This window comes from Prionailurus bengalensis, chromosome E3 (assembly GCF_016509475.1).
Source record: "Prionailurus bengalensis isolate Pbe53 chromosome E3, Fcat_Pben_1.1_paternal_pri, whole genome shotgun sequence".
NCBI lineage: Eukaryota > Metazoa > Chordata > Mammalia > Carnivora > Felidae > Prionailurus > Prionailurus bengalensis.
Window position 1 is genome coordinate 5,008,716 of NC_057357.1, and position 22,831 is coordinate 5,031,546.

At 43.9% G+C, this 22,831-nt stretch overlaps 1 protein-coding gene across 2 annotated transcripts in view; it reads right to left on the reverse strand.

The window, feature by feature from the left end:
* The window catches only part of RNF216 (ring finger protein 216), a 145,930-nt gene that overhangs the window by 93,472 nt on the left and 29,627 nt on the right, over nucleotides 1-22,831 (reverse strand). For both annotated transcript variants that reach the window (XM_043559610.1, XM_043559607.1), the window contains exons 6-9: nucleotides 16,076-16,178; nucleotides 14,292-14,456; nucleotides 6,707-6,821; nucleotides 3,018-3,157 (exon numbers count right to left, since the gene is read on the reverse strand). In XM_043559610.1, the coding sequence (XP_043415545.1) occupies nucleotides 3,018-3,157; nucleotides 6,707-6,821; nucleotides 14,292-14,456; nucleotides 16,076-16,178 (523 nt within the window). The remainder of the gene's footprint in view (nucleotides 1-3,017; nucleotides 3,158-6,706; nucleotides 6,822-14,291; nucleotides 14,457-16,075; nucleotides 16,179-22,831) is intronic.

Consider the following 22,831-nt stretch of genomic DNA (forward strand, 5'->3'; position numbering starts at 1 on the left):
AGCACCACGGGAGTAAGTTACGTGAGCAATTACCTTTGACTCATCACCTGCACTTCCAGGAACGTATCCCCAAGACGCTCTGGGGCAGAAAGAGGAAATGAGGTACACGTGGGGGTTTTTACCACGGAAACACCTTGAACGTCCATCAAGAGGAATCACCGAATCAACACGGGTAATGCAGAAAACTGCACACCAGGCGGTTTTAAAAAGGAAAGGAGAATCTCTGGCTTGCCTAAGAGTGACCAGCAGGGTGCACTATTAATTTTAAAGGCAAGGGGCAGAAAAGTGGGCTGCCTTCCAGGTAAGAGAGCAGGAACAACAGAAAACAACCTCCTCCCAATATATCTGCTTTTACATAAAATAAGGAACGACAGACTAAAAACTATTAATAATGGTTACATATAGAGGGACTCAGGGGTCATGGGAAGAAGGGATAGGACAGAAGGTAGGTCTCTCGGTTCCTTGTTTTACAGTTTTGACTTCAGAACTAAAATATTTTATAAAATCAAATAAAAGCAAATAAAAAACCAACTCCTTACAACTTACAAACTTGTTTATCATTTATCATATCAAAACCCCGCTGTTTATCAAGTTAATGGCATAACCACATAGACTTATTTCAAGTGACTTTGTAATATTTTGATTTCATATTTTTAATGACATAATCAGACAAAAAATTACAAATAAATCTCAGACTATATTTAGTGCCGTTGTTGGCAATTAATATTGAGCTGGTATTTCAGAAATGTTAAGTATATAGTATAGAGTGAAGAAAATAAGTCATTATAAAATTATTAAAAATCAAGAGTTTTGGGGCACGGAGCCTGCTTGGGATTCTCTCTCCCCCTCTCTCTGCCCCTCCCCAACTCACATGCTTGCACTCTCTCAAAATAAATAAACTTAAAAAAAAAAAAAAAGAATCAAGATTTTTAGCAAAGAAATGCGAACAGAAAATGGAGTAAAAAAAAAAAACCCTATAAACTAAATTCGAAACCGAAATCTCAGTATGAATTCCCACTAAAATAAAACAAGGTATGTTAGACAAACTGGTGATCCCAGGTCCAGGTCAGGCAAAGCAGGGTGAACCTGGGTCACCCTGTGTGCCAGAAAGGAGGGATGCTGTCAAGAATGACCGAGGCCAGGACAGAGACACTGACCCGAAGGGTGGGGGGGGTGGGGGGGAGAGGGAGAGGGGGGGGGAGGGGGGGGGGGGGAGAGAGAGAGAGAGAGAGAGAGAGAGAGAGAGAGGAGAGAGAGAGAGAGAGAGAATTTCAAGCAGGCTCCGCAGTCAGCACAGAGCCTGACATGCGGCTCGGTCCCCAGACCATGAGATCATGACCTATACCGAAATCAAGTGCTGGACGCCCAACTGACTAAGCCACCCAGGGGCCCCCTTTTAACACTGTTCTGACGAGAAATTGATGGCTGCCATGCTTTGATGCTGTACCATGAAATGTGCCAGCATCTGCAAGACCCACGGAATGCACGAAATTAGTGCTTTACGTGACAAAACCATCATGTGTGGAAGATCCATTAAAGCACAAGGTGCACTAACAGGTGTTAATGTGACAGATGACAGGTAACTGTGACAGATGGATCAAAAATTCTAATTTCTGCTTGAGGACTAGAATTTTATCACTGGCCAAAGTCACTTCATTTTTGAGATAATGCCTGCCCCGTGCCTACTCCTGAATTAGAAGTTTTTCTGTCAGCATTTTTTCAAATAAAAAGAGCGTTTTGTGGGGGAAGAGGGACTGATTGGCATCTTGCAACTCGAAGGCACCAGCACCTCTTGAGACCCCACTGACCGGTCAGTGTGGGCAGAGGCACCGTGCCAACTTCCCGGTGGGTCACACAGAGCATCAAGAGGTAACGTGATCAAAGAAGCAAATCTTACTCTTTCATCAAAGGCATTTTAATTAAAAAAAAACTGTTTTATTATTCACTTAAAAGAAGGCTCCAAGCCCAGCGCTGAGCCCAACACAAGGCTTGAACTTACAACCCTGAGATCGAGTCAGATGCTTAACTAAATGAGCCACCCGGGTGCCCCTCAAAGGCACGTTGAGAAACACTGAGTTCTTTTGTAATGTGAGTGCCTAGTGGTGCAGAAAGTGGTTACTAGCACGGTCTGGTGCCACCGACTTGGTTTATGCTGAGCCAGCGCTGCTACTGTTCTGGCAGTACGAAGTCAACGGAATGAAACAGGCAAAGGATGTCTCATGAGGGTGAAAGATCTGACCTTGCAGACCTCCTGAAGAGTCCTGGGGGGCCCAGAGGTTCACGCGCTGAATCTGAGAGCCACCGATGCAGAAAATACAGAGCAAAAAACCCCCGATACGTAAATATTCTGGTTGGCTTGCACACTTGACAGTTTACTCGAAGACCTGAAATGCTAAATGGTACCTCTCTCTGGTTGTTCTCCATCATTAGAGGCCAAGAGAGGTGAAATAGGTATGTTTATCAAGCTCCAATTAAAATTCTTTCACATAAATCTGATCTATAAGTGAACTTTACTCAGTATTATTACAAAACCCAGTTGTTTTTTTAGAGCTTTATAGTTTATGCAAACCAACCGTTTGAAAGAATATGCAAATCTTAAAAGACTTTTTTTAAACATTTTTAAGTAGGGGCGCCTGGATGGCTCAGTTGGTTCGGTGTCCGACTCTTGATTTTGACTCAGATCATGGTCCCAAGGTCATGGGATTGAGCCCTGTGTCAGGCTCCATGCTGAGCGTGGAGCTTGCTTGGCATTCTCTCTCTCTCTCTCTCTCTCTCTCTCTCTCTTTCTCTCTCCCACTGCCCTTCTCCCTAGCTCACACTCTCTCCTGAATAAATAAAAACAACAAAAAAAAGATTTTTAAGTCTGCATACCACAATGTGGGGCTTGAACTCATGAGATCAAGAGTCGCATGCTCTTCCCACTGAGCCAGCCAGGCACCCCTTAAAGGACCATTCTATACTAAGCCCTAAGAGCAAACCAGAACCCCGGGAAACACACCCCAAATCCACTCTCCTACCTCTGCCATTTCCTTGATTTTCTGCTCATAGAACTCCTGCTCTTGCTGCACAGCTGGAAGAAGGGCACGCCGGTCATAGGACCTACAATGTCGCCGCTTATTTTCCAGAAAGAACATCCTCTTTTCTATTTTTATGTCACCTGGAAGATATGTGACCACACAAGATCATGCAGACAACTGTTGCTAGGAACGCAGGGCGGCCATCCCAGTCTTCTGGGGCCCAGTCCCCCCCCCCCCCCCCCCCCCCCCCGCCCCTCAGGCAGTGCGTTTGTAACTCTCAAGAACACATTCTATTGTCTGGGAAAACTTGGTCCCTTACGGTTCCCTAACATATCACGCACTTTTTGACTTCCATGTTTTCTTCCCCCTTGTTATGCTCCAACTGGAAGGGCCCTCCTGTCGTAGCAGTATTGCACCGTGCGAATATACCAGTTTATTAGCCATTCTACCAAGGGCGGTTGGGTGTATAGTTTTGGGTTGTTAGGAACACGTCTGCACTTCAGCTGAGCACACGTGAAGGAGTGGACGTGCTGGATCATAGAGCTGCATGTCTGCAGCTTCAGAAAACAGCACCAATTTTCCAAACAGTGGTGCCAAGCAAGGTACACTCTCCCTCCTCCGGCAATGCGTGCGAGCTCCAGTCACACCACATCCTCACCACCTGTGCCATCGGCCTGTAATTTTAGCCATTCTGGCAGGTGCCCAGGCATCTGATCAATGCTTTTTGAACTTTTTACTTTGAACACCTTCCTACAGAACAGCTCAAATAGTAGTACCTACATTCACGGTAAGCAACATTTAGAATAAAAAACAACAGAATGACAGATGTCAGACCATGTAATTGACCTGTTCAGGTTTTTTATTTTTGTGGATTTCAGAACTTACATTTTCCAGAAAACTGTCTATTCCACCCAAACCTTCTATTCTTTCACTAAAGTCTCTTCTTCATAGTATCTTTTGCTTTATCAGTATTTTCTACATCAGGTTCCTGATACCTCTCCCCCACTTCATTCTTTTTAACAATTACACGTCTCCATTGACTTCTTTCTCCTCTGATTTCTTTCTTCAGTGTTCTGTAGTTTTTGTCACACAGGTCTTGTAAGTGTTTTGTTAGATTTACACCTAAATATTTAATTTGGAGGTGTGGGGGAATAATTATAAATAGCATTGTATTTTAAACTTTGATTTCCACATACTCATTCTGGCATACAATTGGTTTTTGTCGGTTGACCTTGTACCCTGCAATGATACTGAACTTCTTCAATAATTCTAGAAGTATCCTTGGAGTTTCCTATGTAGATAATCACATTATCTGCTTATAGGGGCAGTTTATTTCTTCCTTTCTGATCTGTGCGTTTACTTTACTCCACTAGCTATAATTTCCAGTACATGCTGAATAGCAGTAAATAGAAGACATCCTTCCCCTGTTCCCAATTTTAGGGGGCAAGGATTCACCATTAAACAGGACATTAGCTTTAGGTTTTCTTGCAGATGTTACCAAGTTGAAGAAGCTCCTCTCAAATTCCTTTCTGAGTTTTAATCATACGCAGGTGTGAAATATTATTAAACACCTTTTCTGCACCAATTAATATGATGTAATTTTTCTTCTTTAGTCTGTTAATATGGTGGATTATATGGATTGTTTTCCAAAATATTAAACCAGCCTTGCACCTCTGGAATATACTCGACTTGGTCACAGCACACAATTTTTTTTGTGTATCGCTATGTCCTATTTGCTAATATTTTATTAGTGATTTTTGCATGTCTATTTACAGATATTGGTCTAGTTTTTGTACTGTCTTTGTCTGCTTTTGTTATTAGAAGATACTGTATAGAATTAATGTTCATTCTTCTAAAAAAGTTTGGAAGAATTTTCTAGTGGATTCAACTGAGGCTGGAGATTTCTTTTTTGGAAGACATGGAAAACAGTGGATTTAATTTCCTTAATAGCTACAGGGCTATCCAAATGATCTATCTGAACATGGGTAAGTCTTGGTAGTCTGTGTTTTTTGAGGAACTGGTCCATTTCACTTGTAAAATCTTTGTGTGCAAAGCTGTTCACAGTATTCACTTTGGCTGTCTGTAGGGTCTACAGTGATATCCCCCATAAAAGGTGCTAACTCCTAATATTGGCAATTTGTGTCTTATTTTCTTGGTCAGCTTTGCAAGAGATGATAGGTTGTATTTTTTATTAATGCTCAGTTTACATCCAAATGCTCCCAAAATCTTCATGAGAAGACTGTGTAGTTATCAACGGATTAAACCATAAACAGTGGAGGGGGAATCCTGTCTCCTCTTTGAGCCAAGCAAGGTACAACCCAAATAGCAGTGCTTGGATGGCAAACGGCTGAAAAGGTGGACAATGAGATTCCTGGAACAGATAGAGGACTCTGAGACTATCTGTACTTATAAGCTGCTGTGAAGAAAGGTTAAATGTATCTGTAAGTCATAAATATCAATGCTGTGTGTTGTCTCCACGCAGCAGACTCACGTGGAGTATGTCCACCCAGACTTTCAAAGAGCTTCTGACAAGCAGAGGAGACACACAGAGAAGGGCAGTCAGGAAGATGAAGCAGCAACAGACAGATTCCAAGTCTTCTCAGAGACAAGAACTACACCCATGGCAGGAAATTTTGGGAACATTTTGACCGGATATAAAAGAACTCCGTAAAAGATACAGCTGACCAACAAGGGAGTGGACCATCTTGCAAAGTGGCACTTTCTTTCCTCTACCACTCAAAGTTAGAAACCAATATGGAATGACTATGTACTTGGGATGCCTAGTCTAAACCGTGGATAAACTTAGCTGAACGAAGAACCACCTACACGCTGTCCCCACTTTCTTAGCCTTTGGCAAACGTGTGAGAACGTCATGGCAAGAGAGCAATGTACCACAGACTAGCTTGGGGACCTCACAACTCAGAGTCTATGGGTTTCCTCAAGAGCTCAGAAACCCAAACCCTTTCCAACTCCCCGGTTGCCTCCCAGAGTTTCCGTTTAGTCACACCTGCAATCAAGTTACGTTAACTATGTGCAGATTTGAGAGAAAGACAAATAGAAAACAAAAGGGAAATAATCCTATTTCTGACATAACCTATAGGAAAAATTTTATGGCGGGCTCTTTTATTGGACACAAACGACTCGGATCACATCTGATGTAAAATCCAACAAGTTTACTTGGATCAGATCTGATGTAAAGTCCAACCCGAAGTGACCCCTCTGGAAGAGCTTTCAGAAATTATTTCATCAACAACAGAATGTCCAACAAACAAGTGGCTGTTCAGGAGCTATGTGCTTTTCCCGTGCAGAAGCCCCTTTCTCGGGCACACAGATAATCAATCTCTGGTCTAGATAATTTCACCAGAGATAAAGTGAATTCTTGTCACACCTTCAAGACCGGCCCCACCCCCCAAGTTTGAGAGTGTCCCCAAACACTTTCTCACACGTGAACTCTGACACTGCACAGAATGTTCTGGTCATGGTGTTCCCTAGGCAGAAAGAAGGTGGGCGGCAACCACAGCCACTTTCTAAACACATGGATGTGCTCTCAAAGCAGTCCATGCAGTCGGTCCCTGGGCTGGCCCGGCAGGGCGGCCACGCCACGACTGGCCTTTACGGACTGTGTGGGAAGGAGACGGTCTGCACAGTCACTACACGGGCTGTGAGCAAAACTCAAAGTTGGCCGTTACCTTGTTCAAACTTGAAATCTATGTAAGAATACTGATTCATTTCTTTTCTCTTTTTTCTTTTTCCACTGGTTTCTGGTGAGAGCTCCTGCCATTTTTTAATGGCATCAGAAAAGGCCTAGAAATTGAGAAAGGGAAAGGTTACCGCTGTAAATGGGACACAAGAATACACGAAAGCAAGCCAGGCAGCCCCAAACCTCCTCTGACACACAGTTTCAGCTATCTCCCCTGCATGGCTTACCAGAAACGGGCCGCAGCAAAATGAATAGGGAGCATTTCATTATTTTCTCTTCTTTCATAAACTGCCACAAGGGCAGAAGCAAAGGCTAACTGACAAAGGGAGACATAAGGAAACACCAACTGTTCAAGCTGTCCTCGACTGCGTCCAGGGTAGGTCACCTAACAGATGGCTGACGAGTTCCACTCTACAGGCATACCCTAAATGGTCTACCTCTGGCCAACACTCCCCATCCACTTTCCACGAACATCCCCATGTAGCTTGCGGCTTCCCCTGAGTCCTCTCCCTGTACAGCACACTGCAAGGTGCGAGTAATAATCCCTTTTTATTACTGCAAGGCCAGCAGTAATAATCCCTTTTCTTCCATACCCTCAGCTTCTCTCTTTTTCATATCTTTCAAATCGATACTTCAATGTGTTCGAGCCTTTGCCATCTTAAAAAAAAAAATCCTTCCTCCCCCCTTGCCTCTTTCCCCTTTCAGGTACCAGCCACCACACCCCAGCCCAAACCTGTCAAAGGTGCCATCTGTCCACTGTTTCCTCACCTCACCTCCTGGACGTCTTCCAACCCCTTCCCATCGGGCACCGAAGCCCATCTTTCAACTAGCTTACCTACTTGGTAACAGGAGGCAAACTCTAGACCCCGTGTTTTAGTCCCCGTGTCACCAGGCCTCTCAGCAGCACGGATGACGCAGACTGCTTTTCCCTCCCAGGGTCCCGCGCCCTCTCTGCCCACTCCTCCTCGCCATCCTCCTCCACTTGGCCTCTACATGCAGGGAGGCCTCCAGGCAGCCTCAGCGCTCTTCCTGTGCCTACTTCATCCAGGCCGGGGAAGTCACCCTGCGTGTGCTGATGATGCCCACCAACCCACTTCCTTTGGCCATTCAAGCATCCAGATGAATTCTTTGTACTTGTAGGCCTCACAGACCTCACTCAACATGCTGGCAACTCAACACTTTCCAGATGGAATTCATGATCCTTTCCCTTCCACTTAGCTCTTTTACAGTATTCCTCATCCCACGGAGGGACATCCCCCCAAATCCCTCTCACTGAACTCCTACTTCTAGAACATTCAAAGTTTGTGCTTAATATCTCTTGCTCAGGGAGGTCCTCCCGGAGCCTCTTGGTCCACCTTAGGTCCTCCTGTTACACTTTTTCCGAGCACCTTACATTTTTCTTTCGAAATGCTGCTAACGGTAATTACACACTTATTTGTCTGATTCTGCTTCCTGTTATTCCCTCTACGGACTATGGGCTTCTGGGGGACGAGGATGGCTACCGAGCCCAGGCTGTATCTGCAGCTACCTGCAGAGTTTGCATTTCATACTCATTTGGTGAACAGTAAAAGGTTCAGGGATGTGTATGTGTTACAGGAATGTTGCTAAAAAGTCACATTCTGAATGTCTGAGGGGAGCAGCTAGGTTGGCCCTCTGGTAAAGTGAAAGCAAGAGAAAACAAGCATTCCAGCTCCAATAGGGAGCGTCACCCTTTCACCTTCACCTACCTTCCGTCCCTTCCTTTTCAAAAGCTGAGGTCTGGGAACCTGAAGGGAATGGCCGTGCGCCTCCGCACTGCTGTGAGCTAAGCCCTTTGTGCGGCATGGATACGGCTCATCTCACAACACCCCCGAGGGAGGTGTTCTTTCACAGCACAGGCAAGCGAGGCTTACGGACGAAGGACCTGCGCCCAGTCAAGTTGACTAACACTGGGATATGAACTCAGGCCAGTTGCACGACTAAACCTCCTTCCTCTCTTTGACACTGCCTGGTTCTCCCAGAGCGGTTCAGGGAGACCCACCAAGAGCCGGCCAACAGCACAGCTCATCTTACTGCCTTTCCATCTCCCCGACCAACGTCCTCCCTTACTCTGTTTCCTCTTTTCGGAGTTCTGACTATCTGAGGTGTTCCCCACCAACACTTAAAGTCACATGTTTGTGTGGCAAGACCACTAATTCCTACCAAGTTTTACCTAGAAGTAAATGCTCCATACTTGAACCAGGGCTATCTGCAAAAACCCAGGAAAAAAGGCAGGGCAGGCACAATAATCTGAATATTATAAAGGAGGTGATCAGGGGTGCCTGGGTGGCTCAGTCGGTTAAGCCGCCGACTTCGGCTCAGGTCATGATCTCGCGGTCCGTGAGTTCAAGCCCCGCGTCGGGCTCTGTGCTGACAGCTCAGAGCCTGGAGCCTGTTTCCAATTCTGTGTCTCCCTCTCTCTGACCCTCCCCCGTTCATGCTCTGTCTCTCTCTGTCTCAAAAATAAACAAACGTGGGGCGCCTGGGTGGCGCAGTCGGTTAAGCGTCCGACTTCAGCCAGGTCACGATCTCGCGGTCCGTGAGTTCGAGCCCCGCATCGGGCTCTGGGCTGATGGCTCAGAGCCTGGAGCCTGTTTCCGATTCTGTGTCTCCCTCTCTCTCTGCCCCTCCCCCGTTCATGCTCTGTCTCTCTCTGTCCCAAAAATAAATAAATGTTGAAAAAAAAATTAAAAAAAAAATAAAAATAAACAAACGTTAAAAAAAAAATTAAAAAAAAAATTAAAAAAAAAAGGAGGTGATCAAAGGGTAGATGCCATTTGTCAGCAACTAATGAAACCGGAATGTGAACTAAGAGCTTGTAACTGGCAGCCCGCTGGGTTTGCAACTGCACCACCCTCCTGTCTAGAAGTGAAATAGGATCACTACCTTTCTCCCATTTAAATACTATTTCTACTGGGGCGCCTGGGTGGCTCAGTCGGTTAAGTGTCCGATTTCGGCTCAGGTCACGATCTCGCGGTCCGTGAGTTCGAGCCCCGCGTCGGGCTCTGTGCTGACTGCTCGGAGCCTGGAGCCTGTTTCAGATTCTGTCTCCCTCTCTCTCTGACCCTCCCCCGTTCATGCTCTGTCTCTCTCTGTCTCAAAAATAAATAAGCGTTAAATACTATTTCTACTTAGCAGGAAAAGAATCCAAACTGGTTCTTGTCAGGAAACTGTATCTTAAAACAGATATTGCCAACAAATTAAGGAGCCTCCGAAATCTTACCTCAGTAGTTATATCAATCAGCACTTGTCTTAGTATTAACTAAACGTCTAGTGAAACAGACCAAATAAAATTATAAATCAGAATCCTTTCCTTATAGGAACTGCTAGAGTTCACACCTACATACCCAAAGGCACCGTGGTTACTTTTTCTTGTCTCTGCACTCAAGATTCCTCTAGTGAAAACACCCTTCCCTTAAGATCTTGTTCAAATGACGCCCTCATTTCTTTCCTAGTGTTCTCGTGTACCTTTATTCACTCTTTTATAACACCATGTTGTTTTAATCTTTTTTCCCCTTTTAATCTTCTCAAATAGACTGAAAGCTCTCTGGAAGGAAGTTAATTTGTGTTCTACAGAAGCCACTGTCCTCAGGGTCTAGGTGCTAACTATCACACAGGAAGGACTCAAAAAACCTACCAGGAGGAACACAGGAATACGAGATATTGAAGATCATTTTTCCTTTTACACTTAGCTGGCATTTCTCCCTCCAGCCTGCTCACATTCACAAATCAAATCCCCACTCAAGGTATTGGTCCTGAGAATCAAGGATACAATCTGGTAAGGATATAAGATTCTTAGGATATCTTGACAATAGCCAAAATTCCTTTAAGAGAAGACCTAAAAATACTACAATGGGCATTTGATGAAATAAAAGTTGAGAAGTGGCCAGAGACTCCTCTATGGAGGCTGGCGGAGGTCAGGTCTAGAAATGGGGACGTGTCGCCTGCATGGAGACAGAGGTGATCATTAAAGTACACAGGGGAGACATCTAGGAAGGCTGGGGAGTGGCGACACCCAGAATGAGCACATGGCAGAGGACTGAAGGGCTGATTAAAAGACGACACCGCCCACTAGTATTTTAAGCTCCACAGGGGAAAGGATCTTGCAACTGTTCACTGTGACACTCCTAGTGAATGGTCCGTAGCAAGCACTCAACACGCTGTCTGAATGAGTTACATCTGTGGCAGAATCACAGAGGAAAAACTTGGAGGAGAAACCCAGTGGTACTATCGGCCACGCGTGAGTGTGTACACCAAGAGAAAGTTGTCAGGTCTAGAACACAGAAGATCAACCTCTGTCCAAAGGCAAAGGGAACTCCTAAGCTGACAGCTATGTTAAGAGGTGCAGAGGAGGAGAGGGAAAAAAATGAACTGAGGACTAATGGATAGGTTTGACAATAGAAGCGTGTTTTAGAGTTGTTGGCCATGAAAAGACAGCCACAGGATCAAAAAATAAAGCAACAACAAAAAAAGCAAATGGAAAAAACAGAGGCAACCAATTTTAACCCCAAGAAAAATAGAAAACTCAATAAAGGAAACATTATTGTAGTATATTATCTTCCCTAGCAGTGAACATTTACATAAATCATAACAAAAACTTTAAAAACAGATTTAACAAAATCACGTATCAAAAAGGTGAGTGTGTATGGGTAAGACGTAGATCCCCATCTACTATAAAAGAAAACTAAAATAATTATTAAAACTAATAACTCAAGCATAAGTATGCATTAATAACTGTGGAGATAAGTACTAGAAAGAAGACAGAGAGTCGAGTTGTCTCTGGAGAACAGAGGAAGAGGGTGAAGAAGGGGGCTTCAGACCGCGGTTTAAAGAATTACCCCCCCCCCTAAAAAAAATTACAAATAAGCATTTTGGGACAAATTGATTTTTAAAACTATGGCTGAAAATTCCTTTGATAAGAATTAGCATTCATTTTACTAAGCAGTTCCTGCCGTGAGTTTTAAGGATGACCTGTTCCCTCTAGTCTAGAAGTTACTTATTTTTGAGAGCACCTTTGTCCCTACAGAGGGTAACAGCCGGAAGAAACATTACTGCAGCTGCACTGTGGTGTGCAAGAAACCTACCCACAGGATACGTCCATAAAAAGAGTTGAGCTAAAACATATCTGACCACACACGCACTGGGGACGAGTCTTCCTGAGCCCTTGGCCTCCATAGCACAGGCTGGGAACAAAGCAGAGTAGGCCCTCGGGTCCTAGGTCCCTCCAGGGGGAGCTCAGTGCTGTGCACTTAAGGAGGCCAAATCACAGAAGGCTCTTGTGCTCTTGTAATAGTACTCTGAGAACGGACTCTTAAAATCACACTGTGAGGCAGTTACCAAGTAATTTCTAAATACAGAGGCTTGACAAGTGTCCCACAGCACACAGAAGGAAGTGTGGAGGGAGGGAACTTCTTACTGAAACCTGATACATGCGAACCACTGTGACGGGTTCGCTGCACACTGTACCCAACCTGATTCTCCCATTAGCCACGTAAGGCATCCACTGTTCACCAAGAAAACTGAAGTTCCACACGTTCAAGACATTTGCTCAAAATCAGAGACCTACCTGGTAGAACTGGAATTAAAACTCAAGGGGTGGGGGAATCAAACCTAAGTTTGATCAAGATTCTAGATCCAACTAGAATCGGTTGGATATGTTAGAACCGGTTAATGATGCCACAGCATACAGTCAGCAAAATCTACATGGTCAAAACCTACAGGATAAATAACCTATTTTTTTCAACAAATGAGCAGCAAGTAAAAGTAAAGGGGGAGGAAGGAGAGAGAAGTTATAGATTGAAAGAGATTTAAGTAACCTATCAACCAGCTGCAATAAACAGATTTTACATGGAACTCAAAATAACTGAAGGTTTTTGACACATCCAGAGAAATTTGAACAATGACTGGATACCTAATAATGTTAATTTTTAAGGTGTGATAATGATATTTTGATTATGTTTTTCAAAAAAAGAGTCTTTATCTTTTAAAGGTAAACACTGAAATAGTTCTGGATTTAAAGAAAGTGAAACTTTCCTTGGAATTTGCTTCAGAACAGTCTGGGAGAGAGGGAGTGGGCAGGGTGGGATGAAACAAGACTGGGCGGCACTGACAGTTACTGAAGTGGAGTGATGGGTAAGCATGGGCTCGTTAAAATACAATCGCTAATTTTATACGTGTTTGATGTTCATAATAAAAGGGGAAAAAATCCAGGGAACTGTGATGGGCTCCGGTGAACATGCGTATATTAGTAAACTAAGCGATCATCATGCGTGCAGGGTGGCACAGGGAAGGCCTACTGTGGCCATAATGAGAAACATCCCTGGGTGTGCTTCCCACACCCTACCCACGTGGGCGTCGCTGTCTAGGGCAAAACTCTTACGCACCATTTGCATACAGCAGGGAGAGGTTCTGAACAGAGGGCATCAGGTTTTAGCTTCTGCCAAATAGAACTTCCCCTTGAATACCCCACTTCCATTCGAACAGTCCAACCCACCCCATTTCAAAACCCGGTAAAATTTCAAACTACCCACCCAAACAAGCAGACACCACAAAAAATATGAAGGGCCAGAAAAACCAAGAAAGGGATAAGGAAAGTATAAATAACAGGGGAGCCACAAAGCCCTACCACCTCCCACCCAAGTGACGAGTGAGCTGTGGGATGACCAGGGACAAGCATCTGCTAGCCAAGTTCCTTTTACTGGTCCCAGGACGGTGGCAGGGACACTGCTCCCAGGACCAACCCACCCCCAGGCCACAGGAGCTGTCCTTTTCACTTCTCATCTGGGCTCCGTGGGAGCTCAGCAAAGGTGTCAGGCACCAATGGAGCAGTGAAGATGCTAGAAGAGCCTAAAGATGAAAGACCCTTTCTTTCCTGTGGTCGCTGGTTTTGGGGGGAAGCTCATTCATTTTTCCCTGACAGTACAGCATCCTCTATTTAGCGTGAGGAATGAGATTCAGAAATAGAAAGCACTAACTGTGCGGTCTCCTCAGAGTAATTTTACCTAAGCGTAACCTACAATTAGAGGAGTTTGTGGACAGCTGCGTGGATCTTCCTGGCCATCTAAAGGGGGAAGGGGCTAGACTCAGGGTGAGGCCACATTCACCCATGTGACCTGTGCCCAGCTGGAGAGGAAATCAGGGAGGGGCGCTGGAACACACGTTTCACACCTAGCCATCTCGCTCTCCACGTGACATTCGTTACCCTCTATATCCTCACGGGTAAACCAGAACTTCCCTGCTTCTTTTTTGACACATTTTTTTAAAAGTAGGCTCCACACCCAACGTGGGGCTCAAACTCATGACCCCAAGATGGAGTTACATGCTCCACTAAATGAAGCAGCCACGAGCCCCTACAACTTCCCTGCTGCTGATCTCTTTCTTTTCATTCAGTTCCTCCTGATCAGCAAATACCTTTGTCTATTTATCTTCACCCTGACAAACTCCTTAGCTCTCTGACATCATAAACCATCCAATTTCCACAAGCTAAACTCTTCATTCTGTTATCAAGGGAAGAAGTAGTCAAGAGGTGTGACCCCACCAAGAAGACCAATGAGCACCTTTCGGGTGATTGCATAGTGTCCTTTGAGCTCGTGCAGGGCCCACTTGATGTCCTGACTGCTGAGCATTTTGAAGTCGGCCATCAGGAGGTCAGCAGCTTGGATGAAGCAGCGCTGGTCAAGAGGAGCCAATTTAGAATAGTCAAAAAAGTCTAGTTTAGGCAACTGAAACGAGAGAGAGGCATAACGTTAGGAGAACAGAAGTGCATTTCCCATGTGGCACAAATCACTTTAAGAACTGCTTATTACAAGGGGCGCCCGGGTGGCTCGGTCGGTTAAGCATCCAACTTCAGCTCAGGTCATGATCTCGCAGTTCGTGGGTTCGAGCCCCACGTCGGGTTCTGTGCTGACAGCTCAGAGCCTGGAACCTGTTTTGGATTCTGTGTCTCCCTCTTTCTCTGCCCCTCCCCCACTCACGCTCTGTTCCTCTCTGTCTCAAAAATAAACGTTAAAAAGAATTAAAAAAAAAAAAAAAGAACTGTTTATTACAAAATAGAATACTCTCACTTGTACTGATAATCACTCTATGGGGGTTACCAGCCCTGCACAGAGATGAAGAAATTGATGGTTCAGAGATGCTAAATAAGCTGCCTAGAGTCCGGTGACTAGTTTTACCAGCCAGAACTAGTAAAAAAGTATAGCTATGGATTTGAAACCAATCTGTCAGTCATCTTCTTTCCACAAAATGTTCAGAAAAAACTAGTACTTCTGTTACAGAATATGTAGAAGAGTCAAAACAAGGTGTGGAGAGTACAACTGAGCAGCCATGAAGCAGTTCTGTTCTAGACTTTCCTTTCCACCTGACACACTAAATACCAGTTAGGATTACAAATAAAAATGATGATTAAGATTTTAGCAAATCAAACTGTTTATACCATGATACAGGATTTAGTTATATAGATACATGCACTGTATATAAATCTCACATCAAAAGAAAAACTATAAACAGACAATGAACTCTAGGCAATGAAACGCATGCTTAAGTATGTATGGAGAAGTGGGGCGCCTGGGTGGCTCAGCTGGTTAAGCGTCCGACTTCGGCTCAGGTCATGATCTCACAGCTTGTGAGTTCGAGCCCCGTGTCGGGACCTGTGCTGACAGCTCAGAGCCCGGAGCCTCTTCAGATTTTGTGTCTTTCTCTCTCTCTCTGCCCCTCCCCCACGCACACTCTTTCTCTCAAAAATAAAAAAACATTAAAAAAAAAAGTGCTTGGATCATTTAAAAAAGTGTGTATGGAGCAGTGTTGATGTTTTTGTGATTTACTTTGAAGTGCATCATAATGAAATGAAATATAAGAGAGATGTACTGACAGACAACTGGATATGTCATTCTATGGGGTGGATATTAGAAAGTGGATATAATAAAATGTTAACTTTTACTAGTACTGCTGGTACTTGGGTATAGAGGTGATCCATGTAAAATTCATTTGGCTTTACTTACCATATGTTTGAACATTTTCATAATAAAATATTGAAAGAAAAAAAAGAAATGAAAAATCTTGGCCAATTCTGGTTTCATTTTAAAAACTTGCTTTGTAAGACTAAAGATATGGAGGGTTTAACTTTTGTGGGAAAGAGAAGATGGAGTTACAGTAAAAGAAGTTAAATACAGAAGCCAAAGTAGCTCAGGATAGAAATCCCACTGAAGGAGAAGTATATTCTGAAATCCTGTTTTGCAGGCTGGTCTTTAAGGATGTGTTCTGACAAAGCACTTTCTTCCCACAAAAATGAAAACAGCAGAGCACTTCCAGGTAGAGGCTGCAAAACAGAGAGCACGACACTCGCCTTGGTCTCATCTTGGCTGGCAAGCAGGCTGCTACTGGGGTTGATAATGACTCTGTCTTCCCTCTTTGGATAATCTGGATTTTCCAGAAGAAAATTACAAAGTCTGCAAAAATAAATAACATTATTTTCATAGCGCTTCCAAATCCTACACTGCCCATTGATTCAAATACAACGTTCGAAAAATAATGTGCCTTGTCATACACTATGATTGGCTTAAGAAATTAAAATGTTTGTGGATCAGAAAAATGAAACAAATAAAAAAGATACACTTACTTTCTACTTTTTGCTTCTAACTTTAAAAAGCAATAAGCATACTAAAAACGCACACTTCTCTGAAGTTTTCTATTAGTCAATGTAATGAAGTCACCAAAATTCTTACTGGTTGAACTGGATGGAGCTGGAGAATCTAGATGAAGAGGATCTACCGTTTGTCAGAAAACTCTAACAAATAAAGGATGGGAAAACGTATTCGCATTCACAATTAAAAACAGTTTGCTGGGAGCCTGGGTGGTTCAGTCGGTTGAGCGTCCGACTCTTGATTTCGGCTCAGGTCATATTCTCAGGGTTGTGGGATCGAGACCTTTGTCAGGTTCTGTACCCAGCGTGGAGCCTGCTTGGGATTCTCTCTCTCTCTCTCTCTCTCTCTCTCTCTCTCTCTGTCTGCCCCTCACTGCTTGCATTCTCTCTCTCTCACTAAAATAAAACAAAGGACAAAAACCAGCTTGCTAAGTAAATAAATGGAAAAATTAACCTTCTATTAATATTTTTTTTAACCCTATGGCAATATAAACCCCCATGAGCAATTTGAGTGACATTCAGTTTACACAGCTAACTGCAAGGCTGAAGGAACAGGCCATGTCTGCTTAAGAATGGACTGTCTTTTGGCTAAAATGAACAAATCAGGAGACTATAGACGCTGGCGAGGATGTGGAGAAATGGGAACCCTCTTGCACTGTTGGTGGGAATGCAAACTGGTGCAGCTGCTCTGGAAAACACAATGGAGCTTCCTCAAAAAATTAAAAATAGAACTACCCTACGACCCAGACATAGCACTGCTAGGAATTTACCCAAGGGATCCAGGAGTACTGATGCACAGGGGCACATGTACCACAATGTTTACAGCAGCACTTTCAACAATAGCTAAATTATGGAAAGAGCCTAAATGTCCATCATCTGGTGAATGGATAAATAAGATATGGTTTATAGATACAATGGAGTGCTACTTGGCACTGACAACGAATAAAATCCTGCCATTTGCAGCAACGTGGATGGAACTGGAGAGTATTATGCCAAATGAAATAAGTCAGTCAGAGAAAGACAGATATATGTGGAAGTTGAGAAACTTAACAGAAGACCAGGGGGGAGGGGAAGGGGCAAAAATTACAGAGGGAGGGAGGCAAACCGTAAGAGACTCTTAAATACAGAGAACAAACTGAGGGTGGATGGGGGGTGGGGGGGAGGGGAAAGCGGGTGATGGGCACTGAGGAGGGCACCTGTTGGGATGAGCACTGGGTGTTGTATGGAAACCAATTTGACAATAAATTATGTTAAAAAAAAAAAAAGGATGGACTCTCTTCATACCAAACCCACAGCCTTGTCCTTTCATCACTCATGAAATACTTTAAAGGTAAGGAATATAAATAACACACGCTGATGTATCATTGCCCAGATTTAACAAATGTTAACCAGCAAGGTTCTTCACCCCGAAACAACCCAATATGGCAACAAACTGAGCTCCTGGGACGATTCCACAGCGACAGCAACAGCCTGGGCGGCATGCAGCACAAGCCGCTGCAGTAGCAGGGAAGCTTACGGGCCACGTAAGGGCCACGGGGCTTCCCTGCGGGATGGCTCCTCCATCCTTGTCCCCTCCCTTGCTCCTGCAGGTTCTTAGGATGACTCCACTCCATGATTCTCAACTCTCTTCTTTCCAGGTCTCTCCTGCCCCGTGTTGGCTCCAATACTGGAGCCTTTACTTGTTAAGACAGGTAGTGAGTAGGTAAATAAGACAGGAAGAGGACAGAGGAAAAGCACTCCCCTCCAGCATCTCTTCTCACCCACGGGCCAGTGCTGGGGAACCGAGCAATGGAGAGGCATGCTTCTTCTGCAACCCCGAGGAGCCTCAGTATCGGCCCGATTGCAAAGCCCCCTCCTTAGCCTACTCAAGGACCTGGTCAGCACTGGTCGGCATCCCTCCACATCTTCTTCTTCACCATCACTTCAGGAACCCCATGTGCTTACCATATCCAAGCTCTCTTGGTGATCACCATGCCCAGTCTACTGGAACATAGTGCCAGAGGCCCAGAGAGGGAAAATCCTCTTCCTGCACCACAGCTGTAGCAAGGAGAGGCACTCCAGGTCAAGAACTCTGAGCACGTTTCTCTTTGAAACCACAGTCACTAACGGCGATTCTCTTTTCTGGTATGAAGTGATGAGCACTACGGGTTATACAGATCTTGGCAGGCCGACCTGAGGATTAGCCATCACCAAGAATCACTCAGTATCTACGGGGAAAGGCCTCAAGGTCTAAACTCTGTTCACGTGCACATCTGGACATACTAGAACCCAGAAGTGGAACAGCTCCTCCATTTCAAACATGCCTGTTCGTAATGTTTTGGTAAGTGTGGCTACTACAACCCAACAAACTGCCAGGTATCAGGAATTTGGGGCAAGATAAAAAGATCACACAGTGAAGAAGCTTCTTTGATAGACTAGTTATCCGCGAGTGAAGCCAATGGTCTCCAAGTGGGATGAATGAAAGATGATCTCCTAGGGTACTGGAAGAAACTACTACAACTCCTGTTTTTTAAAGTCTCACCCTTAAAAACGTTTTCTATTTTTACGTATTTTCTAAAGTGTGAAATACAGAATTACAGTATAGGACACAGAGGCAGAATGGGAAGTATACTTTCTGGAAAACAAAACAAAAAACCTCCCTACCATAATTTAGGGGGTTCTTCTCTGACCCATTCACCTTGTATTTTTTATTATTATTTTTAAACGTTTATTTATTTTTGAGAGAGAAAGAGACAGATTGCGAGCAGGGGAGGGGCAGAGAGAGACACACACAGAATCTGAAGCAGGCTCCAGGCTCTGAGCTGTCAGCACAGAGCCCGACGTGGGGCTCGAAATCACAAGCCAAGAGATCATGACCTGAGCTGAAGTCACTTAACTAACTGTGCCCACCCAGGCACCTCTCACTTTGTATTTCAACATCTTCAGAAGATCACATACTGAAATGCTGCAAGATACGGAATTCCACAAGGCAGAACTCAAGAGGCTCTCATTGTTACATGTTTATGTTCCAATCTTTTTTTATAATTTTTTAAAAAGTTTTACTTATTTTTTCAGACAGAGCATGAGCGGGGGAGGGGCAGAGAGAGAAGGAGATACAGAATCCTAAGCAGGCTCCAGGCTCTGAGCTGTCAGCCCGGAGCCTGACACGGGGCTCGAACCAACAGACCGTGAGATCATGACCTGAGCTGAAGTCGGATGCTCAACTGACTGAGCCACCCAGGCGTCCCAAAAATTTCAGAAACAAAACTTCCTGCTTGAAAATACCAGTAGCCTACAGGATGGTGAAGAAGGCTAAATCTGGTGAGGAATGGAGCATGGGAGGCATGTAGAAGCAGGTTCAAAGGTGCATTATTTGTGAAAATCAAAAAGTGGAAACAACTCAACCGTCTATCAAAAGGAGAGGGAAGGCGTGCCTGGGTGGCTTAGTCAGTTGAACGTCTGACTTCAGCTCAGGTCATGAGCTCATGGCTTGGGAGTTCGAGCCCCGCATCGGGCTCTGTGCTGACAGTGCAGAGTCTGGAGCCTGCTTCAGATTCTCTGTCTCTCTGCCCCTCCCCTGCTCACGTACACTCTCTCTCTCTCTCAAATATAAACATTTTTAAAAAAGTAGAAGAAAAAATTACAGTATTTTGATACAAATAGATACCACATGGCAATGAAAATGAATGAATTATACTTACACAGGGCACAGAAGAACCCCAGAAACAGAATGCTGAGTGAAAGAAGGCAGTCACAAAAGAACAGAGACAATATAAAATCTTCACAAAATCTTCAGTGTTCACAGATGGTGGCAACATTCACATTTTTGAGGACTTCTGGGTGGTAGTTACATGCATGCTTGATTTGTGATAAATTAAGCAGCTATCTTTACTTTGTCCATTTTTCCGTATCAGTATTGCAGTCCACAATAAAAAAGGTTTGAAAAATGCTGAATATTAAAAAAGAACTTGCAAAGTACATCAAATTATAGTTAGGAGTTCCTAGGAGTCCAAACCTAAGCGAAAGTAAAACCCCAGAGAAGTGAGCTAAACACAGAGGCAAGACTGCCCACAGTGCACTCATCGATCCTAACAGACTCGAGGCCTTAGTTCCCAGGGCGCACAAGGTTAAGAGACAAAGCTCACAAAGCACAAGGAAAAGCAAGCCTGAACACTGACGAGGAATGGATGGAGAGGAAAACCAAACGCCCTGTGAGAACTGGTGAAGACCACCCAGTCCTAACCCAGGACTAAATACTGACTCTCTGGATGATCCTGCAGACAGCCCTGCAGACAACAATCTGAAATATAAAGTGGTACTAGACCAACACCACCCCTGGGCACATGAGGAAAGACACAGCAAATCCTCCCCTGAAGGAAGAGTTTCTATCAAGACCTCAAAAAATGAGCTCACAATCAAAATTTACAAGAAACACAAGGAAACAGGACACCAAGAGAGCCGGCAGAAACAACAGAATGAGATTCATAAGAACTTGACATCAGAATGATCACACTCGGAACACAAGCTACGTTTATTCGCTGTGTTTGAAGAACTAAATGAATTAAAAATACAGGTAAAAAATAACACTAGAAAAATTCTAAGGATTCTCTAACACTAGGAGAATTCTAAGGATGCCAGAATGAAGAAAATATAGGAACCGGAACCAGAAACATAGTGGATGAATGTAAAGGCAGATTACACGCCATTAAAAAGACACTTAGTGAGCTGGAAGACATCCCTGAAGAAATCATCCAGAGTGTATCAATCACAGAGACAAAGAGATGGTGTTAAGAGCCACAGAGCGCGGGGGAGAGCGTTAAAGCAGAGGGGAGAAAGAGAACAGGATCTGAACAGACAACGGCTACCAAATTTCCAGAACCAAGGAACATCATCCATCTATGGCCTACAACAGTCTGCATTCTAACTGTACTGCCTCAATGCATGAAGCACAAAGTAACTATCAAACATTTCTTACTTCACTCAATCAATAGTTTTCATTAATAGTAACATTGGTACTACAATTTTACCTTATTTTATGTATACCGTAGGACAAAGAAAATATATTGTTATTAGAAATTGACGTTTTACTGGAAGAACACATAAATGTAAAATTTAGAAAGACCAAGAAAAAAAACCTTAAAATGTTAAATCTGGATGGGAAATTATGAATATAAGTCCATGATTTAAAAAGCCTTGTCTGTCCCCTGAAATAGCCTACAAGTGATGACATGGTAGTGGCAATGAGGAGCAGGTCTAGTCCTCAGATATGAGTTTATAGGATCAACCCTTACTCTACGGAACCTAGGTTTCTTGGAGAAACGACAAGATTCCAGGTTTAGGACAGAAAAGTTCAAGGTAAGCAAAGGCAATTCGGTATTTTAGAAAGTAAGGACGCCGGCTCAGACTAATAAGGACCACGCCAAAAAGACACAGATGCATCTTAAGAGGCTCCTACTGGTCAAACTTAGGATAATTCTGTATCAAACACAAAAAGATTGTAACTGATTGTAAAACACCACTTCTGTAAAACCTTTAACTCCATAGTAACTCTAAAAAAGAGCAAGAAGAAGTAAAGGGGCAAGATGTTCCTTAAGCAGATAACAATCCATGTGGCAGATGTTATCGATGCTCACTGTACAGTCTTTTAACCTATGTTAAAAAATACTAGGGGAAAAAAGTCAATGTCATTAAAAAAAGTAAGTGGCGAGACGCCTGGGTGGCTCAGTCGGTTAAGCGGCCAACTTCGGCTCAGGTCATGATCTCGCGGTCCGTGAGTTCGAGCCCCGCGTCGGGCTCTGTGCTGACAGCTCAGAGCCTGGAGCCTGTTTCAGATTCTGTGTCTCCCCCTCTCTGACCCTCCCCTGTTCATGCTCTGTCTCTCTCTGTCTCAAAAATAAATAAACGTTAAAAAAAAAATTTTTTTTTAAAGTAAGTGGGGGACTGTTCTAGATTAAACAGCTAAAGAGATAAATACATGATGAAAACCTCGACTCAATCCTGGTTTAAAAACTGGTCACAGCGCTGCCACTGGACAGATAGGCAATAGGGTGGCCACTGGCACCAATAATGTCTTTGTACAAATTAGGAATAAGCATCTCCTCTAGGCTGCTGACCTGGGAAACGGGGCTCTTTCCTCTCGGCCATGGCAGGGAACAGCTCCCAGCTGCACCCTTGCCTGAGTCAGTACCACGGTAGAAGCTATAATCTCTGAGGGCGGAGGTTTTGGTATACTCCCCCTTCTGTGTTAATTAGCTGAAAATTTTATTAGTTTCAATGTTCTACTGTTCTTCATTAACTTGTAACTGTTTTACCTCCGCACGCTGTAAGGAGGGGAAAGAGTGTGAAAGGAAAGAGACTTACTTTTCATTTTGTATCCTTTGGGACACTGCTATTTTTATTTATTTAAAAAAAATTTTATTCTTCCCCCTCCAACCAGAACATTTATATTTTTACAAAGTCACAGTTCACATTTTTATGATA